The sequence below is a fragment of the Aptenodytes patagonicus genome, chromosome 5, assembly GCF_965638725.1.
Source record: "Aptenodytes patagonicus chromosome 5, bAptPat1.pri.cur, whole genome shotgun sequence".
Lineage (NCBI taxonomy): Eukaryota > Metazoa > Chordata > Aves > Sphenisciformes > Spheniscidae > Aptenodytes > Aptenodytes patagonicus.
Window position 1 is genome coordinate 47,328,565 of NC_134953.1, and position 21,669 is coordinate 47,350,233.

The 21,669-nt window shown below is 37.7% G+C and overlaps 1 protein-coding gene across 1 annotated transcript in view; it reads right to left on the reverse strand.

Moving 5' to 3' along the window:
• Positions 1–21,669, reverse strand: part of HMCN1 (hemicentin 1) — a 209,103-nt gene that overhangs the window by 163,586 nt on the left and 23,848 nt on the right. The window contains exons 2-4 of the mRNA XM_076339558.1: positions 10,009–10,079; positions 5,722–5,880; positions 5,163–5,285 (exon numbers count right to left, since the gene is read on the reverse strand). Coding sequence (XP_076195673.1) covers positions 5,163–5,285; positions 5,722–5,880; positions 10,009–10,079 — 353 coding nt within the window. The remainder of the gene's footprint in view (positions 1–5,162; positions 5,286–5,721; positions 5,881–10,008; positions 10,080–21,669) is intronic.

A 21,669-nucleotide genomic window follows, 5' to 3' on the forward strand; every position in this document is an offset into this window, starting at 1 on the left:
GACTTGATTAATATTATTAGAGGGGGAAGGGCAGATACAGAAATAATTTATAACACTTCTCCAGAGAATTTGCTCTTGCAACCTGCCCTGCTGTCAGGTCACTTCTTGGAATGCATACTGAAACCTGGAAAATCTATGGAGCATGGTCTCTATTTCCATTTGTTTATTCTGGGTCTCAAGAATATTTCTCAGACAGTCAAAGCAACAGGATTTGAAGTTAACTGTTTCATTACTTAAGTATATATAGGTTCATACTTCCGCCCAAAGAGAAAAATATTCCGATAATGCTTTTAAATGCACATCTAAAAATATGACTGAGACAGTGCATGTGAAACTTATACAATGAAAATAAATCAGAAATTATACACATAACTATAATTACATGTATAAAAAACAAACAACTGAAAAGTTTATTAGTGTTGAATCTCAAGCTCTTCAAAGTTAGGAAAGACAAGATTTAAGCCTGCCTGCTTTCAACTGTCTTTAAAACACCCTTTTGAGTTGCTTTATAACAGTCCTTATGTGCATGACCACAGTCTATTTTTTCCAGAGAATCCAAGTTACATATAAAACAGAGAAAGGACAGCTGTAACTATTTTTTTTTTCCCTTCCTTGTTTGGCATTCACTGTACAATACATATCTTCAGAGTAGAAGCATATTCTCCAAGGCAGCATTCAGCCACCTCTGCCACAAAACCATTCCTTCTTCTTCTACAAAAATGCATACTGACTGTTTGGGACGGAGAGAGAAGAGAAGGCAAGAAACAGGGCTATGCAAGAAACCTTAATTCTAAGCTGTAATTTTGAGCTTTTGACTTTGTCACCTTCATGTTATTCTTGTAAAGCAGCAGAGGGGCCTTTTACGCTTTTAACAAAGTAAAACAAAATTTAAAATTCCTTCCTCATGTAGCATCATCCAAACATACACTTGGTTCATACACACTACAGACCTTTAACACTAACCCGAGCCATGTAGGCATAACTCCTAGGTTGCCAACCTCTGTGAGGACTAAGTCGGGAGAAATAGGATGCTTTTCCAATGGGTTTTAGAGACTTCTGTTCACAGCAAAGCATTTATGAGTGTGAAGAACGCTGGACTTCATTCCTGATCCACACGATCTTACAGACATTAACCTTCTGCACCTCCCCCACAAGAATGACCCCTTCTCCACCATTCCTTTTAACATGCTCTGTTACCAGTCTTGTCCTATCCCTGTCTTCAGTCCCCTTCCCAATCTCCTCTCATTCACATTATTGCTTTTATTCACAGGCTTCTCACCCAAATTCCAAACTCGTTTTTTCCATCTAGTCTCATCCACCTTTTAAGTCACTCAACACCTCCTTTTTCCACCAAAGTCAACGCCTTGTCTTCAGTCTCCTTCACAGTCATTCTCAGTTCTCCTCCCATCAATGGAACTGTATATGGAACATCCATTTGTACTAATTTTAAAAATCAGTAAGAAAGCTGTATTTTTAAGCAGCCTAGGGAAATTTCCTTTCTTACAGGAAAGTTAGAATAAGAAAAATCAAGTAAGTGTTTCAATACTAGAAGAAATGGAAAACTACTACTCACTAGCTCAGTTCTTGTGAACTCCCAGCTTTAGCCATACTGATCAGTCCATTTCATCAGACACAGTAATGACTCATTTTTACCACAAACAATCAAAAATGACCTAGAGGCGTGATCTGAACCACCAATGACTAATTAACCTCCACTATTTTTAAGCTGTACCAAATTCATACTCTGCTGATCATCACTGTTCATCTTAACACCAGTTCTGGCATCAGTACAAACCTTTGGGCATCAGAATCATTTACAGGAATTTCCTTACAGTACTCCATTATGAGGGGAATAATTAAGTGTGGTGTAACATAACTTCAGTTCAAGTAAAAATTAGTACCTTCTGGAAAGATATGAATAAAATTGGATACAGTTAAGAACAGATTCCATAGTTTCATAACAGGAGAATTTAACTCATGTTTGATGAGTATGCTCAATGCATTTTAATTTCGAGCAATTATTGCAAATTAAGCCCTGAGCCTACAAAAGCAGCCACAGAACCTCACTGCAGCCAAGGAAGTCTCACTCTAAAGAAACACCTTTCAAGATCAGGACTTAAACACTTTAATAAAACAAGCATAATAATCTTTCCAAGACATTGGAGACAAAATGAGAATGCTACCATTCTTTTGGACAGAAAGACGTTCATTTTGGAACTGACTCAATAGGATAAAAATCTTAAAGCTAGAGACCAGTTTGAAAAATTTCAAACTGAAGACTACTTAATTAATTTGTAGTTACATACAGTAGTATTCACAAGTTGTTAATAGAACTTCAGAACCAAAATCTGAATAGTAAACCTTTCCCTTTCAAGGACTCTGATCACGAAATACTTTTCTTCCCTTACAGACCTGTCATCAGATAATTCATCAAATTTTATCAAATGTGATGAAAACATATTTGGTCTCTTACTATTATAAATCTGTCATGGTTTTTGAGTACAGAGTTACCTCTGGAGATGATGGTACACCTGATAACCCATATTAAGGAAAAATCTAGAAGACTTTTAGAAAATAAAAACAAAACTTGCGCTTTGGATTTTAAGAATATTCTTATTAATCTAATGCACAGAGACCATGGCAAATTTGTTAAAATATGACCTTCCTCTCACTCCGTTAGAAAAGCTTCATTCAGCAAATCAGTGGAGATACTTATATATTTCATGCTTTGCTGGACTGAACCCAACACAACTTTGTCAATTGACAATAATTTTGACCAAGTTAATTGTAGTATTTGAGATCATAACATCTTTTTCAGAAGTGAAACAAGGCAATAAGTTTTCTTAGTCTTCTCGATAACACAAGCATTGGATAAGTATCAAGTATTGTTTTGTTGTGTTTCCTTGTAGCTAGCTTATAATATTGCTTCACTCTCCACTTAATGCACAAAGGGCAAGGATGACAGTAATGGTTTGAAACTTTATACACTAAAAATAGCTTTGTTCGGGTTTTTTGGGGGTAGAAAAATCAAAAATGTTTTAACAAAACAAGACATTGGTTTGGCAGAGTATTCTTAGTCAGTGACTTTGTAGCTCTTTCCTAATCTGAAATTCAGCATTAGCTGTCTCTAGGCCCAAAACAGTGAATGTTTTAGCATTTATAAACTTCATTCTTTATACATCATTGACTACTCAGATAAAAAGGAGGACAAGTTTTATTTCTGTTGAATCTTGCCTGAAGGATATACCATAAACAGCTGATGCAGATTACTACTACATCTGTTCATTTGCATCCACCCATTGGTAGATATGCTCCTTGAAAATAGGATTTCTGATCCAGAACTGAAATCTGCAGTGCAGGTTTTATTTGGGATGACAGCATTTTGGTAAACTCATTTTCACAGTCCATTAGCCCAGATACATCTTCATGGAAGGTCAACGATCACTAGAATTATTTCGGAGTCTTTTGGTTTTAATACAAGTTGTTCAGCAGTTATTGCAGAAGACTTCTGAAAGTGATATAGAGGATTTTTTTTTTTTTTACCTAGGCGATCTCTTACAGCCTATGGCCACTGAAAGGAGATGTAATTATATAAAGCAGTGTACTCTTCCCTCCCCCCCTAAAAAAACCTTGCAAGAATAGCACCTACTGATATCATCACTTATTGATATCAACCTGTGGCTCTTGTGCGGGGTTGTCTAGCCCGCAGATGAGGAACCCATTATTTGCTGAAAGAAAATGCCAAGATGAAGCAGGAAGGAGGTGAAAGTGGCTACTGAAACCCCCTGCTTAAAACCTTACTCAAAATTTAAAGACAGACTAACTATTCAAGCAGAAGCTGGTATTCTTAGATATGGGAAAGTGCCAAGAAGTTCAGAAAGGAGAGCTGGACAGCCAATAGAACAGTGCATGCCAGTTCCACTTAAGAACACGGTGTTGCCTAGCACCTACAAGTTGCTCTTTCTGCTCACTTCTACCTCCCAAAACCAGAAGAAAACAAAAACAAAACAATCAAACAAAAACTTTATCCTAAAACTTCAGTCCTGGCAAAGAGCATTTCACATTGGCAGTATCATGATCCCTTCTGTATAAAGAGATTTCATGGAGTATCACAGAGAGAAGTTTTACCCTTCATACACGAATAATGGCAAAATGCAGGTCAGGAACGGCACAGTCCCAACAGCTAATTTCTTTTCCTCTGACTTTTAACCTATCTGACTTTTGGAGGATAAATCCTCCGGGAAGTTCCTCCTTTTGATCACCTTCACATCATTGCCAATACGTTATAACATTCCCAATAAGAACTTCAATTTTTCTGGGCAACAACAGTAGAAAACTGCAATGTATCTCCAAGATTTGTCATTGTCCAAATTCTATGAAAGAAAGAAAGGAACAAACCGAAGTAAATTGAATAACCTCATCTAGTTATTGCCTATACCAGGAAGTCAAAGGAAAGTGTTTACAACATTTATAAACAATTCCAGCTCCCCAGATAACTAACATGCAATTTCATCTCTCTCCAAATTATTTTCTCATGCACTATTGAAACTTCATTTCTGCCTAGGACTCACTGGAGTTCTCAAAGAAAATAGTCATTCAAGGCTGTGGGTCAGCAATCACAATTACTGGTAAGTCAGCAGAGCTGTTAAAAGTTATGAAAAAAAAACCCTTCAATTATAAGTTTACCACAGTTACTTTGTGAACAATGGAAACCACACCTATCTGTCCATAATGTGAGGAACTTTTTTGTCCAGGCTTATTAGCAATCCTTTGCCTGCTAACAAAATGCTCATTTAAAGCTGATACTGCACTCTCATTCAGAGTAGTAAAGCCACTGGACTACTTAGAGCACAGAACTGCTCCTTACTTTAAAGGCTCTCCTCCTGGCAGCTTTCTGGCACAGGTAGAGGGAAGTCGGTGAGGTTCAGTTTAGATATGGCAATTCACATTTCCCTAACATAAATAAAAGTTGCAGAATTGCATCCTGATATAGCAGATGGAAAAAGAAGGAAGGGAAAGGTGGAAGAGAGTCTACATACCAACAGTAGACCATTTAGAATTTCCCCTAATCCTCCCTAACCCACGATCAGGTCATTTAAAGATTTAGAGTATAAGCCCCTGCCTTGTTTTCTCTATATTTTGCAGAATTTGAGCAAAGTTACCTCATTGACTTGTTTTTTGTCCAAGTGAAAAACTTGACCAGAACTCGTTGAGGCAATTTCTTCATAGACCTTGTAACCAATATGATCCCTGTCATCACAGTCTCCAGTCAGTACAAATACTACCTATATTTAAAAAAAAAAAAAAAAAAAAATTAAAAATCATTTGGCACATGGTGCAAACTTTAGGAAAACATTGCAAAGACAGCATTAAGGCATGACAACAAAAGAATTGTATCACTTGGCATGGGTTCGTATTACTTTGCATGAAGGACAGCCATATTGCACTCACTACTGATGGCAAAAGCAATGAAGAAAAGGAACAGACAAGAATCACTTCAGAAGTGATACTCATCTATCAACACTTGTACTTCACAGAATACTTATTTCAGAACAATATAAAAATACTCACATAACTTGCAAGATGACTGAGAACACATATACTGGAAGAAGGTTCACATGCACTATTTAATTCACAACATAGAAGAATTTGACTCTTCAATATTGAGAAAACAGGGCATTAAATACATAAACCAGCTCAGAATGTAAATCCCCTCTGTACCTGTGATTGTTTCTGTTGAATGAGTTGAAGTACTTCATGGGTAAGTCTATAATCCTTGGATCGTGCATCAGTAAATACATAGATGAAAGAACCAGGAAGAGAAATTTCTAGAGCTATCTTTATTGCCCCAATGCTCATCTCTGGACAGTCTCCACCACCCTGTTCACAATTAGAAGAAAAACAAAGCATTTTTCTGAGAAAAAAAAAACAACATACTAAATAAGTTACTTTCTTTTGGGACATTCAAGACAGATACTTTCTCAGCTTCTAATAATTTATTCACTTTACCCTAAGCATTGTATGGTTTCTGCACAGTGCTGTCACAGACTCACACTCGCAAGCAACAACTGTATCAATTCCTTAGGGAAAATAAAGTCAAAGGAAATGTTGTGGTTAGCCCCAAAAGTGGTTGGTGTCGCGGTCACTCTTATCTTTTCTGGGAGCACTATGTTTTGGTTTGCTCCAGCTCTTGCAGCAGCTCCGTTTCCTATACACACATGCTCCCTTACTGGCTGACAATTTAATTGCTGCGGTAGCATGCAGCAGTCATGGGAAGTCACGGTCATCGACGCAGATAGGAAATTATCTCAGCCAAGCAGTGCTGAGCTCCAGGAGGACCTTTAGATACCAGAACAGCAAGAACTTCACCTAGACTTCACACTGCGGGGCAACCAGTGCAGGGAGCTCAGCAGAGGGGGCACAGGTGATACACTCCCAGTGACCTGTGTTGCTAAGTAGACAGCTGTATAGCTGGAGATTTTTCAGCCCACATGTTTAACCAACATGCTTCCAAATATGACTTTATTTAACTTCATATGAAAGGATCAGTTTTTCTTCTTAAATTAAGAATTAGAGGAAAATACTGTTTAAATAACAGTTCACTTTAACTTACACAAAAATTAGTTTGGCATATTGAAGACAGCACTTTCCAAAGAGCTGAATAAGAACTGTAAAACCTGCCTCTCTAAACAGCAACAGATCTCTGCACTTTCAAGATTAAATATAAAAGCTTTTTCTTTTATTTCTACGATCAACATGCCTTCACACATACTTATATACAAATCTCCACATGCTGGGAAGGAAGTAGAAAACAGATAATGCAATTGTTGCATCTATTTTTAATTCTTGAAATGCCATCAGAAATTATCTTTTGAGGTTAAACATTCACACAGACACACAAACCAGAAAAACCCTTGCCTCCCACAGTCCCCCAGTCCTTAAGAAGTTCATCAGTCCTCAATGAAATGTTCACGTCAGTACCAATTTTTAATCTATCAGTATCTTTAATCCCATTTCAAAGCAAGAATATCAATGAACTTCCCATCTATGTTAAAGAATAGGTACTTCACCATTTTTCTTTTTATAAGTCAGTCCTTTCTAAATGTAGTCTTATTTTTATGGCAAAAGCAAGTGGTAGACTCCAAACTGCCTGAAGTTCTCCAAAGATATCCAGAGATAATTCTCCAAAAACATTTTTGATACACTTCAGAACTTTATCTTGGCAATGCTTATATAATCCTATGGCACAGATCAGTATATCCAAGTTATTTCTTTCCTGCTTTTGCAAAGTAAATATCATCTTCAGCAAAAGACTCTTCCATGTAGCTAATTTCTGCAGACACCTACTTAGAATAAGAAAATCTCTATTCCCACTTCAAGTCTACTAGATTATTATCTCATGTAATATTCTATAAGGCAGCATTTATTTTCTACATACAATAGGAAAAGCACTGCCGAGCTAAATAGTTATTCTAAGAACAAGCATGAACTTTTTTATTCTCATAATGTAGAAGAGGAGTATTCTCAAAAGGCAGTTAGGTAGAACTATGAAACAAAAATGTATTAGCTTTATCAAAAAAAAGAACAACATTTTCCTTTAAATCTTTCCTCCCTTTCTCTCCAAACTGCAATTAAGTATGGTTACAATTACCTTGTGAAGTTTTCTGGAAAGACAGAGGTGAGTAAAGCTCAGCTAGTCTCATTTTCCATTCAGTTTGGACAGGCACAGAGAAATTTAGGTTGTTGGCTCAGCTCATCTGTACTATTCACATTTCTTATGTCTAAAATTAGTATCTATATAACTATTTACTTAAATGTCATTATATCTCTTACAAAAGGATGAATTTTGTATCTGATTTAAAAAGTGTTATCAACAATTACAGAAGATTACTTTCATTAAGTTGTCATTTTTACACTGAGAAATACTCAAATAAGGCCTTTTCATAACCTGATGCAAGTGTATCAGCATCTGTATCATAGGATCATGTAACACAAACTATGTGAATATACTTTAAAAGATTTTCATATAGACAAGATTTAAGTATATTGCTTATGCAAATAAGTATCCATTGTGAAAACTGTATTTAATAGAATACACAAAAAATCTGGTTAACTTTAAAAAAAAAATTTAAGAAGCCACTGCTGCCCACGTACAAGTTATTGTCAAGCTGTCCATAAGAATGATTCACAGTTAATTACAGATGAAACATAGGCAAAATAGGATCAACTTATGAGGTGTCAAAGGAATATTTCCATTATCACTTTGAATGTAAAAGGAACAGGGCCTAGTATCTTCAGTGAAATGTATACAGACTAATTTTTACCTGATGTCAAATGCCAGCCAAAAGCCTATTTCTAATGTCTCGTATTTCAGGTATCTCTGACCCTCCAATTGTTCCTTGACCAGATGAATTTTGTTGGAAGACAAGAGCTGGGCTTATCCTGATGTCCAGGGAGGACAAGTTTTGCAGTATTCCTGGAGAGTTTATTTTGATCTAATAAGTTTTATATGTAAGACTCCTTAAAATAATTTACCTTCACCTTAATTTCAGCTTTGTTCGTTCATGAGAATATTTGCTCTACACCCTTTTTCACAATGAACCCACCTTAAAATTTCCCCTACCTTCACAATATTCATTCTTGCATCTTTTAACTGTCTTTCTAAGAAAAATACTAATAACAAACATGCAGGAAGCATTCACATTTTCTGGGAGAACTACCACAAGATGACCTATCAGTCCTGTTATGACCACTTTTTTAATTTATATTTTGGTTCTTCACCAACATAATGAATGAATGCAAGTCGGTGAAAGTCTTAATTTAGCTGAATGAGCACATCTTGAAAGTAATTATGAAATATGCAAACAATCAGGATTAAAGAAAGAAATCTTAAATTCATTAGACAGTAACTTTTAAACAACTTGCCTGTAGATGAAGAGTTAAATTCCCAAAAGCTTCATCTAAATCATATACCTTTTAGAAATACCTACAATTATTTTCCAGTATAGCTATTTAGAAAACAAAAAATGAAGACTGGAAGGATTTTTAAAGTTTAAATTTCCCTATGAAGGAGAAAAGCATAACAGCTGGCATTTTCTGCCTCCTTGAAAATTTACTATTCTTTTCTCTGAATTTCAATCTTTCTGCCAACTTTTAAACTACTTATTCTTCCCAAACTAGCATTATTGGCTTTCAAACAGTCCTTTATTACATGGACTACACCATGTGCCAGTTTCTAAGGGAGAGTCTGTCTGGCACTACTAACTCCAGCAAGGTTCACCACAGGTCAGAAGCATTTTGCTTGATTAAAAGACAAGACAATAGGATCGTATTTTCTTTCAGTAAGGGTAACTCCATTCCAGTACTTCTCTTTCCTTCCATCACTCGATCCAGATGTCATTTGTGGTTCATTGTCACCCAGGGAAACTCCACCAAGGGAGACATACCAGTGTGCTAGTTCAAAAACTGCCACTTGTCTCCTGAGCATAGCTACAGAAGTAATTCACAGGGTGTGCATAAGAGAAGAGTACCCGAGTCAACCTGATGCTTTTGAATAAGTAGGTGCTAAGTAACGCATGGCAGTAGAGGCAGTACCTAAGTCATACTTGATGTGTCTTACAGTCCTTTTGTACCTAAATTAGAAGGGTTTTCATGGGAAATAAGTTCCAGAATACAGTAAAACTGTTCATAAAAGTGTCTGTGAACAAGTGGCAGGACCAATTAAAATGCAAAATAAATGTTAGCATTATCTAACTATTCTTTCTTGTGTTATTGAACTGAGTCCCCATACAATGATGTAAACTAAGACAAAGTAATGAATCGTAATGATAAATTAAGATGACCAGAGAACAGGAAGAAGACAGACAGTTTGTGCAGGTAAAATGACAGAGATAAATGGCCTACATCCTGATGAAGCATAGTAGCAGAAACATCAACACGAAAGGAAAGATTAGAGGGAGGAAACAGGGCTTTTGCTAGAACCACATAAAGAACGAACAAGTTACTCACCTGAACATAAAGTTCCCTGAGTTCAAGCTGAAATTTCTTGGGATCTGTGGTTATCGTCACTGGACCAATTTCTAGGATAAAAAAATTGGAAAATATGAGGAAAACAAAGTTATCAAAAGACAACTTCAAGTGAAGAGCTAACTGTGTCAGAGTCATAAAAATCTGGCAGTAAAAAACAAACTAAAAGCATTTAACAGAAAGGAATAACTGAGAATGATATACCCAGCACTGAAATCTATGGTTCCAAATCTAGTAACTCTAATATCATTCCAGTGTTACCAACTTCTAGGTGTCTTAAACATTTGTAGGTACATAAAGCATTCTGTGTTGTGTTTCTTTCACATTTGAATTTGACCAATCATTTAATTGCTCTTAGTAATCAGAAGGGAACAAAAATCCCCAAAACAAATGTGGGTGCACCAAAAAAATAATGTATTTTTCCAGAAACAGTTGTCTAGGTAAACGTGAAGAAGAGGCCTCTCTGAACAGAATATACATACTAGCTTCGCTGACCAATGAGGAGGGAAAAAAAAAAAAAAAAAAAAAAAAAAAAGCACCACCACATCTCTTGCCTGAAAGAATATGTACCCTCTAGCTGGAAAAGCCTAGTGCAAGCCCAACCTCAACGTATCTAGCAGCAGTTGCCAGAAAGAACTGAAGCAGAATCAACTTTATTCGTGGTGTTTGCCATGTCTTCGTATATTGAGAAACTGCAGGACATCAAATTGAAGTCGACTGGGCTGTGGACTGGGGTTGTGTGAGTAACAGCAGCACGTATTTGAGCGCTTCCAAATCACACTAGCTGTACCACAAGCCTCACTCTGCCCCTTCAACAATTGCCTTCTTACTTGGTAAGAAGTGTGATTCTAACCAGCTGTTTTCCTACAGCTGTGATTTCCTCACAGTTTACCTTAATCTGTCTTTTACTCGTGCACTTCATTCTTTCTCTGTCCTGGGCAGGCATTCCTGCCCTGTCCTTGTGCCAGTAATGGCATTCATCTAGCTCAGCAAGCTGGTTCAGGGTGCTAAACCAAAAATAAATAAATGGACAAAAAGAAAAAAAGAAGTGAATAGATTTCTGCTAGTTTAGTGCCCCAAACCACTCAGACATCAGATGGGTACCAGCATGCAAAATGGGGTACAATTATGCAGTCAGGATGAAAGAAAAGCATGTAACTGCAGTGGTGCCAATTTAATACAGCTGTAGCTTACATGAAGTGCTGCCTCAGCAGACCATACAGAGCTTTCCAAGCTCTATAAAAATTAATATGTACTTATCTTCCACATAATCTAGACATTTTTCTTTTTTAAACAGTCCGAAGTTTTATTTCACTGGAATTTCAACAACAGCCATCACTAAAGTCTACTATAATCACACACGCATTTGCTTGGGGTGCTCTATTTATGAGTGCCTTTTGCGAAGTGTAGGTTTCAATTTGTTTGAAAGTCACCCAAGTGATCACATGAAACCTTTCCTAGAATATTAAACTGTCTAAAGTGGGGGGTTTTGGTATGGTTTTGATTTGAGCCATTTATCTGTGAATGCTACTTACTAAAATGCTAGACTGTCATCAAAAGAGTCGTTATAAGGAGTCACCGTTCCTCCACATACTTCACCCTGCCACGTTCCCACTCCTACCACTCCACTTGGTACCATCCTCCTTTGGGTATTCTTTAAAGCAAATGCCTGTAGTAAAGCTATTTCCAAATTGTTTTGCTTCAAATCTATCCCCTGCCAACCATTGTTCTAAAGCATATAATAGAATGGGTTTTATACATATAGTAAAATCACTAGCTCCATTATTCCCCATCAGTTGAGGGATTACATTTTTCAATTCTAGAGCAGTAAAACCTTTGGAAAGGCTTTCTTTCCCTATAAAATAAAGATCTGAAATGCAACATTACTTCAGCTAAGCTAAAACAGCACATTCAGTTAAGATCGGATGAGAATTTTGCCTTGTTTCTCCGCAGGAAGCAAGAGTTCACTCCAGCAGTGCGCACAGATGCCAAGCCCAAGCCCTTGCCAGCATGCCACAGTATCACGCCAAGGCTCTGGTTGCCCTCTGGTGTGATCTCAGTAAAGAGCAGATCTTTGAAATGGCACCTAGATTAGAGGTTGGAAAGGGAGTACGGCCTAGTCAGCATCAAGTAGAGTTATCTGCTGTCAGGACAGAACCGAGAACTTCACAGGAGCCGTACAGAGGGTGGATCTCCCTACCCAATTCTGCAACCAAGGCCAGAGTTCATCAGCTTCCCCTGAGGTCAAGCAAGGCCCCAGAAAGGAGTGAATAGGATCATTCACATCTTCATTAATAACAATCTCCTCTAAGGGACAAACAGCGGCAATGTGAATGACACCGACACCCCCAGTGTAAGACAGCAACCATGTCTCTCTATGTCAACTCTTATCTAAGGGACATCAGGAATACTTCCAACTGGAAGCAATGATGCTAGTACTTCATGTAAACCTACAGCTACAGTCCGTTTCCCCAACACTGAACTAATCAATTACTGATACAGAAGACATCTAGAATGGCAATAACAATCCAACTGTCGGTTGGCATTGCTTCCCCCCATCCTCATGATCTGATCTTCTCTCAGTCGCACGAAGGTTATTCAGTACTCTTCACACACAGCTTACAAGCCCATCATTCTAGATGTAAATGATGATGTGACTGATTCCCACCATCTGAACGCTCACCAACTTGTACCAAAAACCCAGCACATGCTGTCGTGCCACCAGCTTATGTGACCTGCTTGCCAAAACAGCTGAAATAGCCTTCCTTCACCAAGTTCATTTTCTTTTACCCTCATTGTGCTACCTCAAAGTGCAACCCAAGCAACACTGTTTCATCAGTGCAGGTAAACACAGGCCTTCCAAGCATTCCGAATAGATAAAAGTGAGAAGACATTACCAGAAGTGCTTTAAGTTTGCTTACCAGCTAGGAACTATTTCCAAAAAGGACTATTTCCAAAAAGGACTTTGGGAAAGAACGACAAGTTCTCTCACAAAGCACCACAGAAAGTTCTTATAGAAGGTTAAATTACTGATACGGTAAGAACCTCAAAAACTGTAAAGTCTAATTCAAGTTGCAGTCATCAATCCGGACATGGCTCTGCAGAACAAATGCAGAGAGGCAGGTCTGAGACACTAATGCCTGTGCAATGCTAAACTACAGCCCTGTTAAAGAATTATATAGATCATGATGGAGAATTGTTCTGAGCACTTTGAAGATGCTAACTGTGAAGCATGAGTTCAGGCAGAGTTTCTGAAGGATCTTAAAGGGTTTAACAGTTTTACAGTAGGACACTGTACAAGTTCACCTTGTGTAAGAGCTTTCATCTAAACAATGCTGAAAAGCTTTGTGGCATTAAACTAAGGTAAGACATCAAAAAAGCATACAGTCAAGTTAAGAGAAAATAGTAAACGTAAAAAGAAAAAGACCAATGTTTCAGAACTCAAAATAGCTTTTGGTGTTTGAGAAACACCAAAGGCACAACTTCATTCTTTTGTGCATTTTTAATGGTATGTATATAGCCAGTCAACTCATAGGTCTAATTGCTCATTTATCCACATCCAAAATCACCCAGACTCTCAATAACTGCATGCAGAAGTCAAGCACCCAAGTCAGGCATTCCTCAAATCAAGCATAGTTACAAATGTTATCATCCTAAATACAAAATATTTACTCAGAAACTGGATCCTGCAAACATGCCAGGTAAAGCAGAAGAAAAAAACCCTTTTTTTAAATTTCGTTAGTTCTTTAGGCAAAGATAACACATGAAATATTCTAACAGAATATATCAGTTCTGATGCTGAAATATGAATCCATTTTTAGGCACCAATATTGGAATATTTGGGACTAGTTTGTTATGGATGTCTCCCCATTGCTCATTACTCCAAAGCTGTCCCCAGTCCTCTAGAAGGGATTGTGCAAAAGGTGAAAAACCTGATACAGACACAGCAAGACAGTGTGTCTTTCTTAGGCAGCAACTAAACTCTCTTGTCTCAAAAGTGCAACATAAATGTCAGTTCTTTCAGACTGACTTGGTGATCCAAGACTTAATATTGTGCACACACGTAAGACTGATTACATAGGAAACATTTTAAAGGAATGGTTGCACATTACTGAACAAAGTCTGGACTGAAATCACAGAACTCGACGTAACCACTATGGTGTCAGAGCTTGTACCTAAGGAATTAAACAAATATGGTAACATAAAACTGAGTACCACTCCATTTGACAGAGATTAAGAGGCTTGATTTTTATCAAATTTGCCCCAGAAAGGAAGTACTATCTCCTTTGCAAATATGCAGAGAAGTCCCTAGTAACCTGAGAAACTGGCCATTCTGAAAGGCCCTGATGTTCTTCCATGACTTTCTGCCACATCTCAAACGGCTGCATGTTATCATACAAGCTGAACAGCAAGCACATTGGGAAAACCACAAATTACCCAATGACACACAATCACACATAATTACTGCTGAGGGTGATTACAAATTTGGCACTCCCTTAATCCTGACCACATAAGACATCTGCACCAAATATCTGTTTTGGACAGCTGATTGTTTTAGGAGACTCTAGCAAAGGAACATGGAAGCCATTTACCTACCTCGCATCACAGAACACTGAATTTATTTGTTCTGGAAGAAAAAAAAAAGCTCTAATTGATACTTGGTAGCTGAAGGAATTTCAGCAGAGATGCTAAGTCCTGTTGAGTACTCTCACCCACAGAATTCCTTCTTCTAATTCAGAGCAAGGACATTTCCCTGATGCAAAACTATACCCAGGATTAAAAAAAAAAAAAACCAACCCCAACCCCCCCCCCCCCCCCAAAAAAAAACCACACAAAAAAACCCACCAACAAAAACCAAAACCCACAAACCAAAAACATACCCCCCAAAAAAAACCACCACACCTTTGGATACTTCCAAAGAACAAATAAACTTCAGAACTAGTACACTACAAATAAAATAAGTAAAAAAAAAAAAACCATACACACACACCCCAGCAACAAAACCCCAATATTTTAATAACAAATGTAATTACAACAGCCTTTTACTACATTCCTGTTTTGTTACACACAACGATGTGTCATCTCAATTCTACTAGTTTATTGGTATAATGTCAGAGTCATGCAGATTTTTTCCAGGGCTGCATCTTTGTGATGGAGTTAAGTGTAGCCCTCTGTGGCCTAGAACTGAACAAATCAAAGTATACTTAGTTATTTCTTCATTATATAGTATAAAGTTCAAGAAATATATGGATTCCCCCACCTTATAACACAAAAAATACCTAAGTGGCAATTATCTCCCACATTCTTTTTTATTTAGAGTGGACTGACAAGTTTAGTACTAGGCATCTGAAAAATAAGGATTTGTACTCAGTAAGACATGCATGTTTTTTAAATGCATACCTTGACAAATGAAATGTGTACCATGAAAACTCTGATATCCCCATGAAAATTCATTTTCAGAGCTACAGTATACATAAGATCACTACATCTTCATTAGAAAGTTGCATTTACAAAGCAATCACTGTTTTCACCATTCACTATACATTAAGTATCATGATTCAAGTGAAATAGCATGAATAAAAGTTTACAGGTCTAACTATACAAATTAGTTATTTGTATCTTGAGGCTGTCAAATAAATGTCTTATTTGCACACAATTTTGGGAGATTCCTATTTACTGGGATCATTGAAAATACATGTGTGGCAAAGGGCCAGGGATGGAGGGAAAAAGGAAGTATTTTAGATTATGTGATTTGGAATGCGGTAACCCAGTGGAAGCAACCTAGCATACATTCCTAACATATGTCAAGACTTACCGCTTCACATGTATGAATGTATGATGGTGGGGGAAAAAAAGAAAAAAAAAGAAAAAATCATACACCGGGCATGGTTACATACATTCATCTCATAAGTAATGCCAGTTTAAGCAGTTCCCATCTTGCCTTTCCATCTGAGTGCTGCTTCCTAGCTATGGCAATTTTGACAGTTTTTGAGATCAGAAGACTAATACAGGTTTCATATAGATACATACCCATACCTGCCTACATTTTACTTATTTTTAATATATGTAAATAATTTTTTGTATCAGATCTGTCTTCCAGTCTTGTTTCCTGTACATACTCCAAAGCACTTGTACCACCACAAGTGAAGAAATAATAAAGGATTGGGAATGATCAGCTGGGACAGCTAAGACGCCTAAGTCAGGACTGCTGCCAAAAGAAATTGGTGCACAATTATTCCGTGAGAGCTGCTTACTAACAGTGCTGAGCATTGAGCTTTATCTGATTTAATGCTCTCTTCTCAAGCTTCCTTCTCTGTATCCAATTCATTGTAAAGTTCTGCTTATAATTCTTCTGAAGACCTTTAGGAGTCTGCTACCTGCCAAGCATTAAGGAAATAAGAATAATGATAGAGTTACTCTTAACCAGCCTCCAGCCACCTGTCTGTCCTAAGGGCACATAAGCAGAAACCTTTAATTTCCTAACAGCAAATTGGGTCCTACACATCAGGACTTCACCCCACTACAGATCACTCATGAGCTGCCATCAGAAATGTTTCACAGCATGCTCTCTTGTCCTTTCCAACACCAGAGTACGGCATCACAGGTGCAACTAAATAAAAGAAAAATACTTTTAATTGCCATCTCTCAAATTATAGTGAGCACTTTTATTCCTCAAACAGCTGACAAACATACATACACAGAATCAGAAGATTTTTTTTTTTACCATTATGTTTTAACCATTAATGCATTTAAATTCTGCTCCACATTTAACTGATTACAAATTTCTACAGTAGACTACCAAACCCAAGCAGCTGACTCTGAAGATATAAACTAGGTAAGTATTACTAACCACCATCGAGAAAAAAAAAAAAAAACAAAACAACAAAACCCACAAACTTAAAGCCCTTTGCTTCATGCCCTGAAGTGAAGGACACCCTCAACTTGCATTAAAGATGATAGGAGCTGTGTGGATAAACACCTTGCTGAATTATTCCAGAAGCACAAGCAGCGTTGGAGATGCTGCCTACAATCATGAGTCCCCCAAGGCTAACACACACCCCACTGGAAAGACCCTCCCAATGGACTCGGGGAGCACTGGAGTAAGCCAAGATGCTTAGCACTAGAACATGTAATAAGCTATTTAAAGTTTCTTCCTAAATGATATTCCCTCATGACTCAGTTGCTTTTAGCTTTCAGACTCTAACCTGGGTATAATTAAATTTTTAAAGAGCCCAAGAACTGCAGTGAGCAACTTTTACCAGATTCTTAACAAGACAGAAAAAAGCCAAACAAACCCAGCAAGCTCACGTTTCCTTAATGCAGTCACTTCTTTTTTCTTTAAACAGTTTTTCAGCCACATGACTTAGAACTATTAACTTTAATATGCAAACTTCAGCTTAAGACGACAACTGACTGGAAGGAGTCAGACTGCACACAGAGTTTTTCCTTTCGTTGGCTGTTCAAATAGCCTATGCAAACTGCAAAGCACTGCTAAGGTGCCTAACATAGCATTAATAGAGCATCGTGAAGCTCCATCCTCACAGATGGTGATGGTCATCACTCTTGTACATCGAATTCTTCACCCATCATCTCAGGTCAGTGACCGAAGCCTGGATGAAACTTAGAGATCAAAAATTTAACAGAAGTTTTACTAAAAATGTGCCTTAGTAAGTGGCATATTTGTATTGTTACTTCCCATTGTTATAACATTTATGGGCCTGTATCTCTTTTTTTTTTTTCCCCTCTTTTTTTTTTAAAGGAAAATAACAATGGTAAAAATAGGGCATTACATATGTTTACATTTCTTGGAAAAGAAAAGCTGGCTTGGAGACCTACAGTAGATAAAATCTAATATTATCATCTTTTGTCTACTGCAACCAGCGCTAAGTTTAGCTTATGGGCCTCAAGTGAAGTTGTCTGAAAGTTATTAACTAAATGCAACAACAAATAATAAAAATCAGGTGCTGGTTTGCCCAGCACAGTAACAACTAGCACACTGTTAACTCTTCTTTCTAAGAACTACAGTCATAAACCACAGGATGTGCAGAGTAACCTCTTCTACCCAGAGACCTTTAAAATAAGTCTAGGTTTGCTACAAATTCACTCTTAAATGGGTGATGCACAAAACAGCCTTAGAGCCTCTCAAGCCCCTAGCACGGGTGGCACTACATCACATTCACTGTGGAACCACTGACAGAATGTCTACTCTCTCAGGCTGGAAATAAGAAAAAGCAAGCCTGAATTAAACAGGTCTACAGGTTGATTTTTGTTCTGAGAAAATAATTTACTTGAACATCCCCTCTGGTTCCACTAGCAGGTCAGAAGATTTTTGTCTATTGCTGGTGCACAAATAACAGGCAAGGAGACCAGAAAACTTGACTCCGTGTGGTTAAAATGTAAAAGCAATGCCAGTGGCTCTTAAATGTCCCAGATGTAAAAAGATTGACACGACGCAAGTTTTTTCTCTTTCTGGGGACAAACGGACATACAGAATCCTGGCATCTGCAGGAGACCCACCTTCCTCCTCCCTTCCCTTGGTTCTTTGAACAGCCCTGGAGGTCAGGGGGCCAGCAGCCATCATTTCTGAAATACTCTGGCTGCCTCTAGCCAGCTCTCAATGGATGATTGCCCAAATCACAAAAAAAACACAGCCACAGCTGGCAACTCAGCTGACCGTCCCTAAGAGAGGCCAAAGGACTGAAAGAGCCATGGAGATAACACGAGTCTCTTACAACTATGTGGTCCCCTACATTCAAGCCTTGAGCCATCCCAGTGAACTAAGTACGTACAGAACTGCTGCCCATGCTCTTATGCATCTCTCCTGTGCACAGAGGATTTCAGTTTTACGTTTGTCAGTCCAGTACTGCCAAGAGTACAGAAGTTCATATTGCTTCTTTTCTAAAAAGATAAAGCACCAGCAGACACAAGAAGAAAAAAAAAAAAAAGGCATTTGTTAACACTAAATAACATTCAAGCTTTGACTGACTAATTTGCTTCCCTCAGTCTACAGCAAAGAATAAACAGCTGATAAGAACTACAACCACAGCTTCCCTACTGTACAGCATGGGAGCAGCAATCAGTTCCTGAAGCTGGCCCACGCTCTTAGCTCACACTGAACATCTGAAAAGGTCATCAGATTACTTTCTGGTTTTGTTTATTTCCCCTTATTAACAACAATCTGAACTGAGTAAAATTCAGTTCATAATGCTCTTTAAATTCTTTCTCCAGACTGAACTCCAGTTCAGACCAGGTCTATTTCTGTCTCATCTCTTGGTCTGTGTATTTTGGCAATACTCCTTCAACGCTTGTAACAGCACTGGATAAAGAACTTAACTAAAGAATAGGGAAGGAAAGAACGTAACTACAAATTTTACAGTGCTGTTTTGTGATTTATAACCTTAACACGTTGAAGTCAAATCAAATACTACGTAAAATTCAATTTTTAAATTCAAAATTTATACTTGATATTGCATTACAGAATGAACTTATTTACTGCAACATCTAGCAAAGATTCATTTTCAGCTGCTGCCCACACCACTGGCTGCGTGGCTGCCAGCTGGGAATAGCCGAGCTCCACCATCGGGAGCCTCTTGGCACTGCAGGTTACTGCAAGCTCACCCATAAGGCTCCTTCTCTTTCTTCGCTGAACTCTGGTTCTCACCGTGTCCCCAAATATATCTCACCATAGGAGGGGTCCATAGGCTGAGTGGCAAAAAAAAAAAAAAAAAAAAAAAAAAAAGTCACAGCTTCTTTTGTTTTTCCAGAATAGATGAATCCAATTACAAAGTCTAATTAAAAGCTTCTGCTGCTTGGAAGATTATATTCACAGATTACTTCCTTCAAAGAGACTTGGAAGATCCTTGGAGAGGACTATCTTACTCAAGCCAAGTCAGCTTTTTGATCATGAGACAATCAAAACTGAAAAAGCAACTGGCTCCTTCCTGCTGAAACTGCAGCCACATTGCTTTCATGAAGGATATAGATTTACTAATGCACTCAGCACCCAGATCTACACAAAAACAGACCATGTAAGCAAATAAAGTTACCAACAGCAACTTGAGCACCCTGAGACCGGGACAACGCAGTACTGCTCAGGCTGTGATGATGAGAAATACTCTACATTCATGCTATGTAACATATAGCAATATCCCAACTCAGGAACAGTACTTAACGTGTGTAATTACTACCCAGTTATTAATAAACCAGGAGTCAATGTTTTCTTGAAGGAGCCATTCTCCTAACAAGCTTTATGGAGGCCACAGCACCAATCAGTTGGTGCTTAAAACTGTCAGTAGACCATGGAAACAGGGACTTTCCAGAATAAGTTACCATATTAGACCTATGCTGTTCTTTAAACAGGCTTATGTTCTTGTAATGCCTTCACATGGAAAAAGATAATTTTTTTAAAAAATCATAGATGGAATATGGTGTATCATATTTAAATGGGTCTGTTGGGGTTTCTTTGACAAGAGGGAGTTAAATGACCTGGAACAAAACAGAACAGTACAACGGTTAGATACAAAGCTCGTATGCAGCATGGTAAGTTTTAGGGTTTTTTTCCCCATAGAAGGATAAGGGAAACACAAAAAAGTAAAGACCGACCTAAGATTCCTTCAGAAGCTACCTGTCTCTCAAAAGAACACAAATAAGAAAAAAAAGAATTTGTTTAGAAAACTCTAGGAGAATAAAAACAAGCTTCTATGAGATGACATCTTGTGTGTGTGTGCGCATGTATATACATATATGTGCATGAACATCATCACTCCAATACTATAAAATGCTTTATGATGTATCTAGTTGCCATCCTTTGAGAACGGAGATTTCCAAGCATAACAAAAAAAGTAATCTGAGACCAGCTGCTAGGAAAGAAGTTGCATCACATTCAGTGCAAAATTCCTAGTATTCTGCATATGAGCTTACTCTGTACCAAAAGTTTTCTTTTTATTATTAAAAATGCATCTGCTTTCTTTGTAGGTCAATGACAGTTTTTATTGATTTCAGTTAGAACAGCTCCCAGCTCCCCTCCAAGTATTACACTATAAAATGAATTGCTAAAGGATTACCAGTGTAAAACCATTAGAAACCCAAACCATTTCCTTTTAGCCATTATAACTGTAAATTCAAATCCCCATGCATCATACTAAACAAACATTCATTTCACAAGACTAATCCATATGCAGCTGACAGAACATGGAATTTTACGGCAGATAACATTGTCTGTATACACTGATTATTCACTCTGACAATACCCAGTTGTGAGTATTACCCCCAGGGCTCTAACAATGGTTCAATGGTGCCTCAAATACCACTGTGAATAAAGAAGCATCAATTAGTTTGTTAAGTTAAAGCATTACTTAAAGATGTTACAAGAAGGTCAGTTACTGGTATACCAGGTTAAAGTGAACTTTTTGGTCCTTTTAAAAATCTCTTATTAATTTTAACAGTGAAGACTTTAGAAATAGAAAATGAACTATTTACATTTAACAGACACTTTTCTTACTCCTGGCGAGGCTCTGTTTGATAGGTTGGACCAGATGATCTTTCAAGGTCCCTTCCAACCTGGCCTGTTGTAGGATTCTATTGCACAAGAAAGCAATGAGAAAAAGCTGCAGAAAGCATGACTGCAAAATTGCTTATCGGACA